The sequence below is a fragment of the Perca fluviatilis genome, chromosome 8 (genome assembly GCF_010015445.1).
Source record: "Perca fluviatilis chromosome 8, GENO_Pfluv_1.0, whole genome shotgun sequence".
In the NCBI taxonomy this organism is placed as follows: domain Eukaryota; kingdom Metazoa; phylum Chordata; class Actinopteri; order Perciformes; family Percidae; genus Perca; species Perca fluviatilis.
This window is the reverse complement of record NC_053119.1, coordinates 1,432,606-1,452,280: the sequence shown is the minus strand read 5'-3', so window position 1 is coordinate 1,452,280 and position 19,675 is coordinate 1,432,606. Positions and strand designations below refer to the sequence as shown.

The following is a 19,675-nucleotide window of genomic DNA, read 5'->3' as shown; positions in this document are numbered from 1 at the left end:
CTCCTCCTGATGAAGCTGAAACAGGTTTGTTGTTTTGCTGTCAGAGACAAAGGTTTCAGTCGACACACACGATAAGATGTCTCGGTGTCCCAGAGGTCTTCCAGGTCCAGCTGCAGCGTGAGAAACCCTCCAATCAGAGCAGACAGGTACGTAAGTCTTTCACTTTTTCATTTTCATATTGTGTTGAGTTCAGGGAGCAGAGAGTCTCTCTGTTTTCTCTCCACGTTAGTTATCTGCTCAGCCAGCTGCTGTAACTTCATACTGTGATATTAGTACTTTTACTGCAGTAACATGTCTGAATACTTGCTTTAATCTGAGAAGGAAAGCTTGTACTTGTTATTGTCCTCCATTTATCTGATAGCGTGTTACTCTGCACATTCACAGTTTACACACAAAGTATGAATCAGCAGTAAAACGTGATGTAATGTTCCAGATGAAACTATAAAGGAGTTCAATCAGCTCAGGAAGGGTAAAGTGAGGCTACATCATGGTTAGGAGGAAACTGGCATGTCCATTTTCAAAGGGTCTGTTGACCTCTGACCTCCAGGTATCTGAATGAAAATGTTTGAACAAGTCACCACATCCACATTCATACAGTAGACCATTTTTCATACTAGTAGATTACATTGTTTTAGCTTTTTCCTATTTTCAAATTAATAAATCTGTAAACCGCACGTGTCAAACTCAAGGCCCGAGGGGGCTCAGCTCTTTTATTCTCTAACTAAATCAACAAATATGGAACTGCGTCACTATGAGCTGGCACTCCTCCAACAGGAACTAGGCAAGGCAAGGCAGCTTTATTTGTATAGCACATTTCAGCAACAGGGCAATTCAAAGTGCTTTACATAAAACATTAAAGAGCAGTAAAGTGTTGCTTCTTTATGATGCAACTTTGTGTTCAAATTCAATACCATGTTATTTGTAGTGTCCAATCCTAATCAGGACACTCTACAAATAGAGTAGGTGTAGACCACACTGTCAGCAATAATTTGGTGGTGAGAAAAAACTTACGTCTAAATTCCTGCATTCAGATAAATTAGTATGCACAAATTTAAGTTACAAAATCTTGTAGGTTTCTACAGAATGAAGCCTTAACTCGATGCTCTTCTAAATCTCCTTGTCTTAATCCACATTAAAATAAAATTCATAGGACCACACGGTAAGAGTTGAACTATTTACTTTTACACAAGAAAAAATACAACAGTGAAAAATCCACTTTCTGCAGAGAGCCAGAGAGAGATGGTGAGAATGGTAAAGGGAATTGTTGTATGCCAATTATCAAAACATAAATGACTGCATTTAGGCTCCTACAAACATCCTTATTTATTTGAAGTAGAACACAAATATATAGAATATAATGCAGTAAGAAGGCTTTTACATCAGGGACCTGAGCCCAGATCTGCTCTCTTTTAATTAAAGAAATTCTTAGTCAACTAACACTCAAATGATTTGATGGACTAATGGATAGTTGATTTAATGGACAGGTCTGTAAAACAGAGTTTTGCTCCTCAAAGACTCAAAAGCTCCACTTTAAATCCTGTTTTTACATTTGATACACAGGACAGAAAGGTGAGATTGATTGTCATAATGGAGTCTTGTCTCCATTAGAGGACAGAAAGATGACATTAGTCCTGGAGTCTTTACAATGTTCCTGTTCTCCGAGAAAGATAATGAATGACAGCAGGATGAGCAGAGAGCAGAAATCATTCAGTGAAGAGCTTCAGACTTTATTTTCTGCTTGATAGCTTCTAGTTTCTCCAGCAGCTTCTGGTTCTGGAGATTAAAAAGGGGTCTTCCTCTCTTTCTAACAGGACCCATCAGAGACCAGACCCTGCTGAACCTGAACCTGAACCTGAACCTGAACTTGAACTTGAACTTGAACTTGAACCCAGCTGTGTGTAAATGAAGAGTCACCGCTACTTTAAAAAAGAAGGCGACCTGACCTCGAGTGAATAGAAATGGAGGACAGAGGATTGATGGAGAGACTTGAATGGCAGAAGGAGCAAATTGAAAGGGAAATTGAAATGTTAAGAAGAAGATTGAGGTGAGTTGTGAACATCCAGCGAACTGGAACGAGTCTCACTGGATGAAACTACGTCCCGTCTGGGTTGTTTTGTGTAATGTTAGTCTCATGCGCACTCCTTCAAATAAAGTGTTTTTTTTTGTAGAAAGGAATTATGGTAGGTGATGACTGAAATGAGAATATTTTTGCAAAATAATTTCCCGTCTCACTCAAAATATCTTTCTGTTTAGACATTATATTTAGATTTTTTTAATTTTTTATTTCAAAAGATATATTTATTGAGTTTTGGACAGAAAGTAAAGCATTATTGGCATTTAATTGTTAATAATTAGGCCTACTTACATATTCATATTAATATTATATTTTAGACATGACATGTGACCCTCAATAAATGTGTTTTTCTATCAGGACCCAGCAGAAACCAGAGTCTCCTGAACCTGAACCTGAACCTGAACCTGAACCTGAACCTGAACCTGATCCTGAACCTGAACCTGAACCCAGCTGTGTGTCCTTCGAGAGTGACCGGTCATATCAAGACCTCATTGACTTTAAAGGAGAGCAACCCTCTGATGAAAATAGGTAAGCTGTTAGTAATATTATGACAGTACTGATTCATGTTTTAAAGTTTATGTATCCAGAGAACTTTTAGAATTTATTTTCAGCAACTTTCTTCTTCACATATATTTATATGCTCACATCTGAAAGCTGTCCAGTAAGACCAGTCTTCAACTGTAGAGATCACTTTGATATTGGACCTGGTTTGGTCCAATATTATCTGGTGCTTTAACCCCATTAAAAAGCATTTTAAATCTCCCATAGCCATAGGGTAGGCTAAAAATCATGAATGGCAAAATTCTTCCCAAAATGTTCTTCTCCAGCTGTGAATACCAGAGGGATGGTTGGGATGTGTGCGCTTCAGAGTGCCTCTTCCAGGGTAACTTCATCTGCACATCCCCCCTGGAGAACCAGCAACCCTTGGTAAGTGTTTGTGTCACCTGGGTCAGGACACTATTTGTCATGAGAAGACTTCTGCCATTTGAGTCTGGACACTTAAGGCCAAGTTTCAGTGAGTGGGTTCATGACCCTATTTCCCCCCCCAAGTCTCCTGACCCAAATTGGTCAAAACGCAAAATTCTTCCCAAATGTTGGATGTGGGTTTGCCAGTCAGATCAGAAGTCAATAACTCCCGATTTCCACCACCTGCGGTACGTCTGCGTGTCGGCTCCATTCTCCGCCGTCCTTCAATGCCCACCAGGTCCAAATTTGTTGCCATGACTGACAGCTGAAGACACAAGGACCCACGAGACCTTGCAAATTCACATAGAATAGAACCACAAAACCAAAAACAGTTTGTTTCCATCCAGAGGAGTAGAGGGGAAACAACTCTGTGCTGTGTTTTCAAGGTGTAGTGCAGGGAAATATGATCCGCCGTTAGCACTGTATACTTTATTTTGAAAATTAACCGGATGTTTTATTTTGCTTCTGTACTCGACTTCCTGTCCTGCACTATCTGCCGTGTGCTGAATTGCTGCGGAGCTCTCCGGCGTCCGGCAACAATAGAGGTTCTGCGTATCTGCTCCAGAGGGCTGCGGACTGTCGGAGCCATTCTGCAGTTGGTGGAAATTGGGATTTAGGGGAAGCAAGAAAAGGGAACCACCATCCAACAGTATCCTCAGTCAATGTCAGCAGTTCTCCCCCGATTAGACTGCTTCCCCCTCCTGAGTCGGCTGATGGTTTGCCAAAATCTTTTTGAGGCCAACAGAAAGTTTTTCACCGTTGACTCCCTAAACTTCTTCTACCTACAAATGTTTGCTTCCATGACCACAGAAGCTGCAGACCTCCTGGCATCATGATTCCAGTCTGCTGCTTCAGGAGTCCTTTAGGCCAACCATGTTGTAGCCCTTGTTTGCTTCTTAGTTCTTTCTGTTGATTCACTTGTCTATGTGTGGACAGACATGATGTGAGCTTATTCTTCCTGATTCCTCCACAGGGTGGACCAGGAGAGCTCAGAGGTTCCCAGTGTTCATTCTGTCCAGCAGCATCAAACACACCTGGACTCCATATTTATGGTCTGGACATGTACAACAACTACTTTTACATCTATAATGTTCACAATCATCTCCATGCTGCACTTTTCAGACCAGTGGGTTGTCAGTCTGTCCTACAACCATCTGATGTTTGCTTCCATGATTTCAGTTTGATTTGTCATTCATATAATCTTCTGTTCCAGCTGCTGGAGGAGAACATCATCACTTTTGTAAAGAACGAGCTGAAGAAGATCCAGAAGCTTCTGAGTCCAGATTACCCAGAATGCTCAGAGAGTCAGAGGGAGGATGAGGATGAAGAGCAAAGGAGCAGCAGAGAGGCATTTCTGAAGATCACACTGCACTTCCTGAGGAGAATGAAGCAGGACGAGCTGGCTGACTGTCTGCAGAGCAGTAAGAGGATTTCTCTAAAGATTTAACTGGCTGGACTAATGGGACATTTACTAATGTCTCCAGAGAAGGGTCAAAGTATCTTCCTGCTTTCTTTACAAATTTACTTAATGAGCATTTTTGTTATGTATTTATTCAGGAAGTCCAGCAATAGTTTGTCGACGTAAACTCAAATCTAAGCTAAACAAGAAGTTCCAGTGTGTGTTTGAGGGGATCGCTAAAGCAGGAAACCCAACCCTTCTGAATCAGATGTTCACAGAGATCTACATCACAAAGGGAGGGACTGCAGAGGTCAATGAAGAACATGAGATCAGACAGATTGAAACAGCATCCTGGAAACCAGACAAACCAGAAACAACAATCAGACATGAAGACATCTTTAAAATCCCACCTGGAAGAGAAGAACCAATCAGAACAGTGATGACAAAGGGAGTGGCTGGCATCGGGAAAACAGTCTTAACACAGAAGTTCACTCTGGACTGGGCTGAAGAAAAAGCCAACCAGGACATCCAGTTCACATTTCCATTCACCTTCAGAGAGCTGAATGTGCTGAAAGAGAGAAAGTACAGCTTGGTGGAACTTGTTGATTACTTCTTTAGTGAAACCAAAGAAGCAGGAATCTGCCGGTTTGAAGAGTTCCCGGTTGTCTTCATCTTTGATGGTTTGGATGAGTGTCGACTTCCTCTGGACTTCCTCAACACTGAGATCCTGACTGATGTAACTGAGTCCACCTCAGTGGGTGTGCTGCTGACAAACCTCATCAGGGGGAAACTGCTTCCCTCTGCTCGCCTCTGGATAACCACACGACCTGCAGCAGCCAATCAGATCCCTCCTGAGTGTGTTGACATGGTGACAGAGGTCAGAGGGTTCACTAACCCACAGAAGGAGGAGTACTTCAGGAAGAGATTCAGAGACAAGAAGCAGGCCAGCAGAATCATCTCCCACATCAAGACATCACGAAGCCTCCACATCATGTGTCACATCCCAATCTTCTGCTGGATCACTGCTACAGTTCTGGAGGATGTGTTGAAGACCAGAAAGGGAGGAGAGCTGCCCAAGACCCTGACTGAGATGTACATCCACTTCCTGGTGGTTCAGTCCAAAGTGAAGAACATCAAGTATGATGGAGGAGCTGAGACAGATCCACACTGGAGTTTAGACACCAGGAAGATGATCAAGTCTCTGGGAAAACTGGCTTTTGAGCAGCTACAGAAAGGCAACCTGATCTTCTATGAATCAGACCTGACAGAGTGTGGCATCGATATCAGAGCAGCCTCAGTGTACTCAGGAGTGTTCACACAGATCTTTAAAGAGGAGAGAGGACTGTACCAGGACAAGGTGTTCAGCTTCGTCCATCTGAGTGTTCAGGAGTTTCTGGCTGCTCTTCATGTCCATCTGACATTCACCAACTCTGGAGTCAACCTGCTGGCAGAAGAACAAACAACATCAACACAGTTCTACCAGAGTGCTGTGGACAAGGCCTTACAGAGTCCAAATGGACACCTGGACTTGTTCCTGCGCTTCCTCCTGGGTCTTTCTCTGCAGACCAATCAAAATCTTCTACGAAGTCTGTTGAGACAGACAGGAAGTAGCTCAGAGACCAATCAGGAAACAGTGGAGTACATTAAGAAGATCAGTGAGAATCTTTCTACAGAGAGAAGTATCAATCTGTTCCACTGTCTGAATGAACTGAATGATCGTTCTCTAGTGGAGCAGATCCAACAGTCCCTGAGATCAGGAAGTCTCTCCACAGATAAACTGTCTCCTGGTCAGTGGTCAGCTCTGGGCTTCATCTTACTGTCATCAGAAGAAGATCTGGACGTGTTTGACCTGAAGAAATACCGGGCTACAGAGGATGTTCTTCTGAGGCTACTGCCAGTGGTCAAAGCTTCCAACAAAGCTCTGTAAGTGTGATGTATTCATCATTAAATACTCTGATCTCTTTCAACAGGAGTTCAATATAATAACTTGTTTACTTCCTGTTGTCTCTCCAGACTGAGTGGCTGTAATCTGTCAGAAAGAAGCTGTGAAGCTCTGTGCTCAGTTCTCAGCTCCCAGTCCTCTAGTCTGAGAGAGCTGGACCTGAGTAACAACAACCTGCATGATTCAGGAGTGAAGCTGATCTCTGTTGGACTGAAGAGTCCACACTGCACACTGGAGACTCTCAGGTCAGGATTCATTAACCCATTCAACTGATGACAATTTAAACTCTGACTAACTTCAGTTGATAAACAGCTGACATGTATCTGTTGTGTTGATATTATAAACTTGGCCAGTATATATTAGACTCAGTTACTTTACATGAGGTATTTTCATAATTTGCTTTTGTTGTTGAATAATTATATACCACAGATGATTTAAAGATGTATTACAAATCAGGACCAAAATGTAACTGGACAACAAACAAACATAAAACAAACACATGGCTCCACATGTTGACAGAGAGTTCCTGTGTGTTGTTCTGTGTGTTTGCAGTCTGTCAGGCTGTCTGATCTCAGAGGAAGGCTGTTTTTCTCTGGTATCAGCTCTGAGCTCCAACCCCTCCCATCTGAGAGAAGTGGACCTGAGCTACAATCATCCAGGAGACTCAGGAGTGATGCTACTGTCAGCGGGACTGGAAACTCTCAGGTACAAACACTGATGAATAAAAAGGAGATATTTGTGAAGGACGTCTCTCTCTTTCTCTGTCTCTCTGTCTTTCTCTCTGTCTCTGTCTCTCTCTCTGTCTCTCTCTGTTTCTCTCTCTCTCTATGTCTCTCTGTCTCTCTCTTTGTCTCTCTGTCTCTCTCTCTGTATGTCTCTCTCTCTCTCAGACTCCCTTTAAAGTCAAGCCATTTCTCCAGTTGTTAAGTTGTGGCAACGTCATAAAACGTCTAATGCATGAATTCATAAAAGTTCAAATGTAATAGTCACAAGCTGTTATTTGTACTCTATAACAAATCTCATTAATTTCTCTCTGTAGGGCTTTTATTTCCATGCAGCTTTGGTTGAATAGCACAGTGTTCATATAGTCTATAGATGAGATTATCAGGAACTAGAGACTGACATCTCCATCCTATAAAACAACAACCTGTAATTTCAGTTATATTCTCATGACCTGTACATTATGATATGATTAAGTACACTAGGAACACACTCTCATACACATCAAATAGCCTATTATAAGAACAGCTGATTTCTGGAGCAGTAAACAGCTTTAGAGGAGGACGGTTGTGGGCGTACTATAAAATAAAATCCTGAGATAACTTCTCTTATGATCGGACACTTTAAAGGAAATTAAACTGAATTACATATTTTAATTGATTGACAGCCCAAATTTGAATATTAAATGAGTAAATTCCATCCGTGCATTTGATCAGAACAAAGCTGTGTTTGTGAGAGTGATGTAATGCCCCCCCCCCCCTCCTCCTTTCAGGGTGGAGCCTGCTGGAGTCAGATGGTTGACACCAGGTCTGAGGAAGTGTAAGTGTGTTTTTAATTTCATTCATCAAACTGTGACATCACTCATTCAACCCTCTGATGTCATCATCAAAGTGCTGATTGGTTAATAACTGCAGCTGTGTTGTGTCTCGTCTCCGTCAGATTCCTGTGAACTCACACTGGACACAAGCACAGTGAACAGAAAACTCAAACTGTCTCACAACAACAGGAAGGTGACACGTGTCAAGGAGGTTCAGCCATATCCTGATCATCCAGAGAGGTTTGACAACTGTCTTCAGCTGCTATGTAGAGAGGGTCTGACTGGTCGCTGTTACTGGGAGGTTGAGTGGAGAGGATGGGTTTATATATCAGTGAGTTACAGAGGAATCAGGAGGAGTGGAGACAGTGTTGACTGTTGGTTTGGAGGTAGTGATCAGTCCTGGAGTCTGAGGTGCTCTGATGGTAGTCGTTACTCTGTCTGGCACAATAAGAGAGAAACATCCATCTCCTCCTCCTCCTCTATCTCTGATAGAGTAGCAGTGTATGTGGACTGTCCTGCTGGCTCTCTGTCCTTCTACACAGTCTCCTCTGACTCACTGATCCACCTCCACACCTTCAACACCACATTCACTCAGCCTCTTTATCCTGGGTTCTGGGTTGGTTCTGGTTCCTCAGTGTTTCTGTGTTCTGTGTAGGACGGAGAGTCTCCTCCTGTTTCTCACTGCTGATCAGTTGAGTCTGTACAGGATCACACTTAAAGAAATATTTCAGGTTATTGTTATGCTAATTAATTAACTTTGTATAAAATAATGGACAATGATTGAACAGATTCCTCGTGAACATTGTAAACTTCTTCCACTTCCTGTCCTTTTAAAGATGGAAGCTGTGATCATGAAATTGTAGAAATGCCGTTGACTTGTGTCATGTTTAGTTTTGAGTTGTGTCTCTCTTCACCATAAAAGCATAAAGTTACTGTGATGTGTTTGTGTTCTTTCTTTTTAAATTTTAAAGTGGGCGAACTCCAGGATCGGGGGGGGGAATTCATCAAGTACTCAGTTTAGTTTAAAGGGTTAGAACAAATATAAAGAACGTGTTTATCGTGGGTTAAAAAGTGAAACTTGTGGAACAGTTAGCAAGAAAAAACACATTTAGAACTAAATTAAAGCATGAACACATGTTTTGCTGATCAAATTTGAAATTTGGAAATTGAGCTGAAGTTTTGACGGACTATGATAATCAACAAGTTGTTGAACCCTCGTACACGTCCATTGATAACAGATGTTCCTGTGTGCCGTACCTTAGGCGGGGATCGAACCCCCGTCTCCTCTTTACCGCTCAGCGTCCTTGCAGACAAGCAAAGTTTACACACACTTTGTCTGATCCTTTGTGTGTTTGAAGAGACGGAAGAACTTAAGGCGCTGACACACCAACTTGATAATCGTCTGTCTGACAGTCTGACGAGGTCGGTGACTCGAGTCTGTTCGGTGTGTCCCGTGCCGTTGTCCGTCCGAGGAGCCGTCGGCGTTCATTTTGGGCCAATTTGAATTGTTGAATTGATTTAATGACCCATCTGATTGGTGGACTGCTAACCCGGAAATGACGAGCGGGATGAGTGTGACGAACGCCTCTCAGCAACTGCACGGCCTATTTCTCACTTAAAATGTTTTCAGAAACACGTTTCGGTGAACTATTTTAGTACAATATGAGATCAGATTCTGAATGAGCCGCCATTATGGTCGGGAGCAGCCAGACCCGCGTGACGTGTTCGTCCAATCAGCTGCCGATTAAAACTTTTTGGGCGACAACACAGATTAGCGCCGCCTGCTGTTATGGAGACGTATTACGTCTCGCGCACGTGCAGAACGTACGCTCAAGTCGGCGTCTCTTCGGTGTGTTCTGAGGAACTTTTTGGACCTCGGGGAGACTAATCAGACACACTGGCTTTACTGCAGACGGTCGCCCATCTGGTTGATGTGTCAGAGCCTTTAAACATCGGCTCACGTTGACTCTAGAACAACAAAAACAACAGGAACAACAGAGGAGAGTCTGAGGGAGGCTCTCGCCAGTTGACATTTCTTTTGACATTTTTGTCTCCTTTAGTCAAATCTGTTTTCAGTTTTTGTTGCTTCATTCACATTTTTATGCTTTTGAGGCTTTTTCGTTGTTGTTATCGGCATCTTTGTAAATGGCGCTGACACACCAACTGACCGTCGGCAGTAAAGCCAGACTGATCAGTCGGCTCCCCGAGGTCCAAAAAGTGCCTCAGAACACACCGAAGAGACGCCGACTTGAGCGTACGTTCTGCACGTGCACGAGACGTAATACGCCAATCAGCTGGGTCATTGAGTAAAATCGGCCCAAATGAAGGCCGACGGCATGGAACACACCGAACAGACTCGAGTCACTGACCTCACCAGACTGTCCAACGGCCCATTATCAGGTTGGTGTGTCAGGGCCTTAAGTTCTTCTGTTGTTTTTTTCAATGCTTATGTTGACATTTTTTGTTGCTTTTTTTAATGTTTGTGTCGACCTTCTTTTCACCTTTTTATAATGTTGTTGTCGCCTTTTTTATTATTGTTGTTGTCGGCTTCATTTGTAACTTTTTCTGGCGCTTACGTTGTGTCAAATAAACATGACTTTATTTCAGTGTTTTTGAATGTGTCCATGGCTGTGGATCCCCAACAGAGTAGAGTCTGAGTGATTGAGGGACAACAGCTGCCTCAGAGAATACATATTCACTTCTACGTTGGACGCCAAATGTTGATCGGTGATTAAACCAAACACTGATTCCCATACCGGGAGTTGAACCCGGGCCACCTGGGTGAAAACCAGGAATCCTGACCGCTAGACCATATGGGACTCATGTGCTGTAGCAGAAGATATTAGTTTGCTTGGAGCTACACAAGATCGATTTCACGCGTCATTTTTTCACGCCACCTAAGAGAGCCACAAAAGTGCGAGCTTCAGTTCGGCCATGTTTGACATTTGGCTCCTGTGCGGGAGCGCGTCAGCGTTGATTTATTGTGATATGAGTCTAATTAAATAAGTGAAATGACAGCATTTTGTCCTCCTTAACTCTGCTGGTGTCCTCGGGTCAAATTTGACCCATTTTCAAAAGTTTCTACATCAGAAATATGTTTTGTTTTTTCAACGAAATTGTCAAAAAAAGTAACGTGGATGGTTCCCTACAATGTTCTTCACTAGTAAAATTAATAATAGGTTCCCTACTTTGATTGAATTTGGGTGTTTTATTCAATTTTATAGCATTCGAAGAAAAACAATTATAACAGAATGTTGAAAAAAAGTGACAAAAATGTCAGAAAAAGCTTCAAAGACATCAAAAAACAAAAACAAAAAAAGCACGGAAAAAAACAGATATAAACAACGAAAAAAGTGACAAAAACATCGGGAACAGCGATGACCAAAACGTTGAAAAAAAAGTTTTAATTTAAAATTTTGACCCAGAAAAACTAAAAGTTGCACGGTGGACGGGGAGACAACAGGAGGGATAACTTGGGAACTTGTGCTTTTCTTCACTTTTCCACAGACTGACTCAGACTGGGTCATCGTCTCCAAATGTCTCCGTCTGTCTCCGTCCAGACTACAAAGCAACGCAACAGTTTATAACCCTCATTTTGTCCTTGGGTCAAATTTGACCAGTTTTTCAAAGTTTTTTTTAAAATCAGAAATATGGGGCGTTGAAATAAGTGACAAAAATGTCAAAAAAAGTGACAAAAACGTTTGGAAAAGTGTGAAAATTTTTGAAAGAAGCGCCAAAAACAACCATAAAACTTCAAAAACACCGGAAGAAAATGTGTAAAAGGTTTAAGAAAGCGCCCAAAACTTCTAAATAGTGACAAAAACGTTGGAAAATAATAAAATATGCGATACATCGTCAGACAAAGCAACAAAAACAACAGAAAAAGTGATAAAAATGTTGAAAAAACAACAAAAGCGTTTTTTCATCATCGAGGGGAAGACAACACAACGGTTAAACCAGAACGGGGGCAGCAGTGTTTCCAAATGTTAAAGAGTAACAGTAGCAGGGAATAACTTACCTGAATCCAGTCTTAGCCCTTGTGTTGTCCTCCAGATTTTTCTTCAAAAAACTTTTCGAAGTTGTTGACCCTTTTTACGACATTTTTGTCACTTTTTACATTTGACGCTTTTTTCCCACTAGGCCTACTACCAACTCATACGAGTTTTAAACTTATTCTTGGAATTCGTGGACACTAAACCTCCTTTTTGAGTTTAAAAAGCAGAAATATGCTATAAAATTTAATAAAACACCCAAAATTCAATGAAAGTAGTGAACTGATCATTCACTTTTCTTGAGAAGAGCGTTGAATGGAAACATCTACATTCATTTTTGGCAATTTGGTTGAAAGATACACAAATGTCTGGTATAGACATTTTTTGAAAATCAACTTATTGCTGATTTTCATATCTGGAGTTGAAGCCGGGCCGCCAGGGTGAAAACCAGGAATCCTGACCACTAGACCATATGGGACCCACGTTCTGTAATGTTTTCTGTATTTCTTATTTCATAAATCATATCTAAACCCAGACAAAGATGATCTCCTGACCCCTGAAGAACCAGAACTCCAGAGGGATGATGTCCAGACTCTGACGTCTAGATGAACTATTTTGACTTTTACACGTACAGATAGTTATCAGATAGATTTACTGCAGTAAAAAGCCCAATATTTCCCTCTGAGCTGTAGAGGAGGAGAAGAATAGAGGAGCAGAAAGTATCTGGACTGTGTCTCCCTCTGCTGGTTCCTCTCAGTCTTTGATTCAATAGCAAATTAAACTATTTTGATCTGCAAGGCTTACTCGATGCATTTTGTGCCACAGCCATTATAAATAACTATAGTCATGTGAACAACCAACCTAATGTTCATATAAACATATATTTTGACTAAGTTTAGTCATTCGACGATTGTGCCAAAACGATTGAAAAAAACTGTAAAATCAAAGCAACTGGACGTGGTTCCTCTCAGTCTTTGTGTCCACAGAGCAGCAAATAATAACAGCAACAGAGACATAAATTCATTATATTATAAAAACAGACATTACTGAAACTGAGTCTGTCATTCAGCAGTATGAATGTTCTGATGATTTATTGAGTATTTTGCAGAATATTTGACATTTCACCCTTAAGGCTCCGACACACCAGCCTGACAGTCGGACTGATCAGCCTTCCCGAGGTCCAAAAAGTGCCTCAGAACAGAAGAGACGCCGACTTGAGCGTACGTTTATACGCGTGCGCGAGACGTAATACGTTTCCATAACAGCAGGCGGCGCTAATCTGTATTGTCGCCAAAAAAATGAAAACCGGCAGCTGATTGGACGAACACGTCACGTGGGTCTGGCTGCTCCCGGATTTTGAAAATGGCGGCTCGTTCAGAATCTGATCTCATGTTGTACTAAAATAGTTCACTGAAACGTGTTTCTGAAAACATTTTAAGCGAGAAATAGGCCGTGCAGTTGCTGAATCTGTCTTCATTTCAGATCAACAAAGGTCAGTTTAAAAGAATTTCATCAGATTTTGAGAGACTCTAGTCACGCTCATCCCGCTCGTCATTTCCGGGTTAGCTCTCCACCAATCAGATGGGTCATTGAGTCCGACTGCCCTCCCTCCGCAACACATTCTCACACCCAACTCGTAAAACAAGGACGTTCGGTCAGGAGCCTTTCTCGTTCTTATTTGACGTTAAAAGTCTCCTTTAGCGTCTCATGTAAACGTGCTTGGTCGCCACTATTGCCGTCCCTTTTTCGGAGAAAAACAACGGGGAAAGGACGCCTCAAAAGCCGGGAAACAAAACGCCACACGCGGGGCGCGAACCCAAGTCTCCTGAGTGAAAGTCCGGTGTTTTACCCATCCACCACCCCACCACCATCCTTACCCAGCAATTTCCCCTTACATACCACTCGCTAAGTCTCATCCAACTGCGGCTCTCCCCAGTACGTTACACAAATACGCCGAAGGGTGCCTTTTTCGTCGCATCAGACGCTGAAGGACACTGACCAAACGTACTTATTTTACGAGTTCGGAATGAGAACGGGTTGCCCTCCGACCCCTCGAAACCTCCAGAAAGCAGGTTTAGTGAAAACTCTGAGTTTGTTAACCCTGAGATGAGAGGAAACTCTGGGTTTTCTTAACTGAGGTAACTTAACCTCAGAGTCAGTTACTATGGTAACTGAGCCTCAGAGTCAGTTACTATGGTAACTTAACCTCAGAGTCAGTTACTATGGTAACTGAGCCTGTGAACCTAACCTGGTCGGGAGCAGGTTTTCTTCAAGAAACTCAAGGTTTCTTCTCACTCATCTCCTCATTTATTCATTCAGTCTGTATCAGGTGCATTTTAATGCACTTTGTTATCTGCATGAATAAAAACGTAATACATAAAACTTATTGTTAGGCAGATTATAAAATGTTTTTTTCTCAAACATGTCCTTTAGTCGACGATCCCGTTGATGAAAAAGCTGTATTACTTCACAGAGAGTTTACCTCGAGAGATATTGAGTCCCGACTAGATGTATTTTCATTTCCACATTTTTTCACAGTACATCAGATATGTAGATACCTTATCCTTCCTCATATCACTAACATTAGATATGTAGATACCTTATCCTTCCTCATATCACTAACATTAGATATGTAGATACCTTATCATCCTCATATCACTAACATTAGATATGTAGATACCTTATCAGTCCTCATATCACTAACATTAGATATGTAGATACCTTATCATCCCTCATATCACTAACATTAGATATGTAGATACCTTATCCTTCCTCATATCACTAACATTAGATATGTAAATACCTTATCTTCATCACTCATTTATTATATATCCTATACAACTTTTATATACTAATTAATATGTATACTTATCCTTCTCATATCACTAAATTAATATTTTATTCATATCACTAACATTAATATTATTTTCCCAACTAACATTATATTATTTATCCCCATACACTAACATTTATTATTATCCCATAACTAACATTAATATGTAGATACTTATCATCCTCATATCACTAACATTAGATATGTAGATACCTTATCCTTCCTCATTCACTAACATTAGATATGTAGATACCTTATCTCCTCATATCACTAACATTAGATATGTAGATACCTTTCATCACACATTAATATTAATACTTTTTCTATCACTAACATATATGTATATTAATTACTAATTTATTTCATTCATTAGATATGTAATATTATCCTAACATTAATATTAATATTATCATCCTCATATCACTAACATTAGATATGTAGATACCTTATCCTTCCTATCACTAACATTAGATATGTAATACCTTATCCTTCCTCATATCACTAACATTAGATATGTAGATACCTTATCCTTCCTCTATCACTAACATTAGATATGTAGATACCTTATCTGTCCTCATATCACTAACATTAGATATGTAGATACCTTATCTGTCCTCATATCACTAACATTAGATATGTAGATACCTTATCTTCCTCATATCACTAACATTAGATATGTAGATACCTTATCCTTCCTCATATCACTAACATTAGATATGTAGATACCTTATCTGTCCTCATATCACTAACATTAGATATGTAGATACCTTATCCTTCCTCATATCACTAACATTAGATATGTAGATACCTTATCCTCCTCATATCACTAACATTAGATATGTAGATACCTTATCTTTCCTCATATCACTAACATTAGATATGTAGATACCTTATCCTTCCTCATATCACTAACATTAGATATGTAGATACCTTATCTTCCTCATATCACTAACATTAGATATGTAGATACCTTATCCTTCCTCATATCACTAACATTAGATATGTAGATACCTTATCATCCTCATATCAGTATTTTTTTTTATTTATTTTTTTTTTTTTTTTTTATAATTAATTTTTTTTTTTATAAAATTATATATATATATATTTTTTTTTTTTTTCTTATATTAAAAATATTATATTTAAATTTTTTTTTTTTTTTTTTTATTAATAATATTAAATAAAAAATTAAATTATTTTTTTTTATAAATAAAAAATAAAACATCGTGAAAAGGTTTTAACATCCAGAATTCTTTGTGTCGCATTACATTTTTTGGCAGTTTTCTTTATAACAGCAGTGGATCATACTGTAATAGTAAAGCCACTGTATGCAGAGCTGTCAGAAAAGTGTGACACGCTCTGAAACGTTTTTTAGACGTTTTGTAGTGTTCCCTGGACACAAACCAGTGAGAGCCATTAAAAATGATTAAATGATTATACATTATAGTTCTGTTAATGATCAAGGTGCTGCAGCCTCAGAATGGGATTAGTATAGCTTACTTTTTCGCCCGCAGGATTGCACCCAAATGAGATCATAGGTGTAATACAATTCCAGTTTTCACCAGTAATATTATAAGTTAACTGTGATTAAATATGAAATTAATTCACTGTTAATACTTAGCAACTGACTCGAGCAGCAATTTTCTCCCACACTAATTCTCTCTCTGTTGCAGCAGCAGCCGCTGTCTTGCTTTTTTAACGAAATGCATGTTCAAACCAATAGACAGGAGGTTCAAACTCGCTGTTTGTGCGCATGAGTATTTCCGCCGACCCGTTTGTTTGTGGTTGTTACCATGGTGAATCGTAGTATCATGGCTCCATTCATACTGCCTTTTTATTGTGGTGGTGCACATGCGTGAACATACTCTGAGTTGATTGAACCAACTCATATCAGCTGTTCTGAAACCGAAAACTCTGAGTTTCCATCTCATCACTGTTTTCAGTTTCTGTTGCTTTATTCACATTTTTATGCTTTTTCATTATCGGCATCTTTGTAAGTTCTTCCGGTGCTTTTTTCAACGCTTACGTTGACATTTTGTGCACCTTTGTGTCGACTTTCTTTTCGCCTTTTTACAATATTGTCGTCACCTTTTCTGTTCTTGTTGTCGGCTTCATTTGTAACTTTTTCCGGGGCTTATGTTGATGAGTTTCTGTCAAATAAACATCACTTCATTTAAGTGTTTTGAAATGTGGAACCCTAACAGAGAGGAGTCTGAGTGATGGAGGGACCACAGCATCCTCTGAGGTTACATCTTCACACTAAATGTTGATCGGTGATTAAACCAAACACTGATTCCCATACCGGGAGTTGAACCCGGGCCGCCTGGGTGAAAACCAGGAATCCTGACCGCTAGACCATATGGGACTAATGTTTTGTAGCAGAAGATATTAGTTTGCTTTGAGCTACACAAGCTCGATTTCACGCGTCATTTTTTCGCGACACCTAAGAGACAAAAGTGCGAGCTTCAGTTCGGCCATGTTTGACATTTTGCTCCTGCGCGGAGCGTCAGTGTTGATTTATTGTGATATGAGTCTAATTAAACAAGTGAAATGACAGTATTTTGTCCTCCTTAAAGGTGCTCTAAGCAATGTTGGGTGACGGCACTTCTTGTCGTTCAAAGTATTGTAAAATCATCTCGTCCCCTCCCCCTCCCTTCCGTGCACTAACCCCCCAACCAGGGGTTAAATTGGGATTTGTTATGTGGGGGAAATTTTTTTTAAAAATAAACTGTTAAATGGCACTTTCTGGAGAGTTTTGTGCAAAGAAATGGAGAAATTGAGTCTAACATGATATGTGCAAACTGCAAGATTAAGAGCCTATACTCTGCATTGTTGTAGAATCATAGGTATCAGGGCATTTAGTATTTACATTACTGTTAATCAGTCATCACGTGATTACACATTGTATTACCTTGTTATGATATAAGAAGTGACCCATACAATGTGCCAAACATAATGTGCCACATGAAGAGACAGTGTAGCATATGACAGTAGCAACAGCTGAGAAGATTTGGGTCTGTGGTGACCAGGTCCACCTCACACAAACTTCCTTCTCCCATTCTCTCTCTTTACTAACACACACACACACACACACACACACACACACACACACACACACACACACGGCGCCGATTGGGGCTTTCCGATGCTCGGAGCCCTGCTGCTGGAGGAGATGCGACAGCGAGAACCGGTTCAACAGCTTGGTCAAATCACCACCAGCGCTGTGACTAAGCTTCTGTTGAACATGTCCACATCAGGACTGGTTTCTCTGCAGATCATCACATGTTGGACACAAAATGTTGATTCATCTCTACACTAATATTACTCAAACACTGATTCCCATACCGGTAGTAGAACCCAGGACACCTGGGTGAAAACCAGGAATCCTGATCACTAGACCATAGTGACTCATGTGTTGTAATTTTTTCTGTATTTCTTAATTCATAAATCATATTTAAACCCAGACAAAGATGATCTCCTGACCCCTGAAGAACCAGAACTCCAGAGGGATGATGTCCAGACTCTGACGTCTAGATGATCTATTTAGACTTTTACACGTACAGATAGTTATCAGATAGATTTACTGCAGTAAAAAGCCCAATATTTCCCTCTGAGATGTAGAGAAGGAGAAGAATAAAGGAGCAGAAACTATCTGTACTGTGTCTCCCTCTGCTGGTTCATCTCAGTCTTTGATTCAATAGCAAATTCAACTATTTTGAAATAGTGTGTATATCTGAAAGTCTTACTTGATGCGTTGTGTGCCACAGCCATTATAAATGACTATAGTCATGTGAACAACTGACCTAATGTTCATATAAACACTCATATATTTTGACGAAGTTTAGTCATTCGACAATTGTGCCAAAACGATTGAAAAAAACTGTAAAATCAAAGCAACTGGACGTGTTTCCTCTCAGTCTTTGTGTCCACAGAGCAGCAAATAATAACAATAACAGACATAAACTCATTATGTTGGAGGTATTCATTATTTTGTTATTGTTGGAATTTTTTTGTTATTTATATATGTAATATATAAATTATTGCCGTAATATTCACGTCGAAAGGAGCCAGTTGAGGTGCTTCAGGGATCTGGTAAGGATGTCCCCTGGGCGCCTCCTTAGGGAGGTCTTCCAGGCACGTCCAGCTGGGAGGAGGTCTCGGAGAAGACCTAGGACTAGGTGGAGGGATGTCCAGCTGGGAGGAGGCCCGGGGAAGACCCAGGACTAGGTGGAGGGACGTCCAGCTGGGAGGAGGCCCCAGGGAAGACCCAGGACTAGGTGGAGGGACGTCCAGCTGGGAGGAGACCTCGGGGAAGACCCAGGACTAGGTGGAGGGATGTCCAGCTGGGAGGAGGCCCCGGGGAAGACCCAGGACTAGGTGGAGGGACATCCAGCTGGGAGGAGGCCTCGGGGAAGACCCAGGACTAGGTGGAGGGACGTCCAGCTGGGAGGAGACCTCGGGGAAGACCCAGGACTAGGTGGAGGGACGTCCAGCTGGGAGGAGGTCTCGGGGAAGACCCAGGACTAGGTGGAGGGACATCCAGCTGGGAGGAGGCCTCGGGGAAGACCCAGGACTAGGTGGAGGGACATCCAGCTGGGAGGAGGTCTCGGGGAAGACCCAGGACTAGGTTGAGGGATGTCCAGCTCGGAGGACTATGTGGAAGGATTATATCTCCAACCTGGCCGGGGAACGCCTCAGGATCCCCCAGTCGGACCTGGTTAATGTGGCTCGGGAAAGGGAAGTTTGGGGTCCCCTGCTGGAGCTGCTGCCCCGCAACCCGACACCGGATAAGCGGACGAAGATGGATGGATATATATGTAATTCTTAAATATTCATTTATTTATTTATTTTTTGCTTGAATCATACATCAACATAAATTTGGCCACCATTGTTCCTTTGTTTAAAACAGTTTCCCAGAGGGCCACACTGGAAAAT

At 41.1% G+C, this 19,675-nt stretch overlaps 2 protein-coding genes and 2 non-coding genes across 4 annotated transcripts in view; 1 reads left to right on the top strand and 3 right to left on the bottom strand.

Annotated features, from left to right (window-relative positions):
• Positions 1-8,654, top strand: LOC120563569 (NACHT, LRR and PYD domains-containing protein 3-like). The gene is made up of 10 exons (XM_039807800.1): positions 1-146; positions 1,812-2,044; positions 2,432-2,602; positions 4,014-4,092; positions 4,254-4,461; positions 4,598-6,362; positions 6,453-6,626; positions 6,934-7,086; positions 7,874-7,920; positions 8,041-8,654. The coding sequence occupies exons 2-10, from the start codon at positions 1,959-1,961 to the stop codon at positions 8,571-8,573; spliced, it is 3,216 nt and encodes a 1,071-aa protein (XP_039663734.1). The 5' UTR covers positions 1-146; positions 1,812-1,958; the 3' UTR covers positions 8,574-8,654.
• Positions 8,655-10,665: 2,011 nt separating this feature from the next.
• On the bottom strand, positions 10,666-10,737 carry trnae-uuc. Its single transcript has one exon. It is a non-coding gene; the product is annotated as a tRNA-Glu (tRNA).
• Positions 10,738-17,033: 6,296 nt separating this feature from the next.
• On the bottom strand, positions 17,034-17,105 carry trnae-uuc. Its single transcript has one exon. It is a non-coding gene; the product is annotated as a tRNA-Glu (tRNA).
• Positions 17,106-17,944: 839 nt separating this feature from the next.
• Positions 17,945-19,675, bottom strand: part of LOC120563717 — a 28,398-nt gene continuing 26,667 nt past the window's right edge. Inside the window, exon 6 of the mRNA XM_039808076.1 lies at positions 17,945-18,008. Within this exon, the coding sequence (XP_039664010.1) occupies positions 17,945-18,008 (64 nt within the window). The remainder of the gene's footprint in view (positions 18,009-19,675) is intronic.

Bases quoted from the DNA above. Each gene is read 5' to 3' on its own strand.
- LOC120563569 (XM_039807800.1), top strand. From the start codon at position 1,959: ATGGAGGACAGAGGATTGATGGAGAGACTTGAATGGCAGAAGGAGCAA. The intron at 2,045-2,431 runs GTGAGTTGTGAA...TTTTTCTATCAG, and splicing joins ATGTTAAGAAGAAGATTGAG to GACCCAGCAGAAACCAGAGT. The intron at 6,363-6,452 runs GTAAGTGTGATG...TTGTCTCTCCAG, and splicing joins AAAGCTTCCAACAAAGCTCT to ACTGAGTGGCTGTAATCTGT.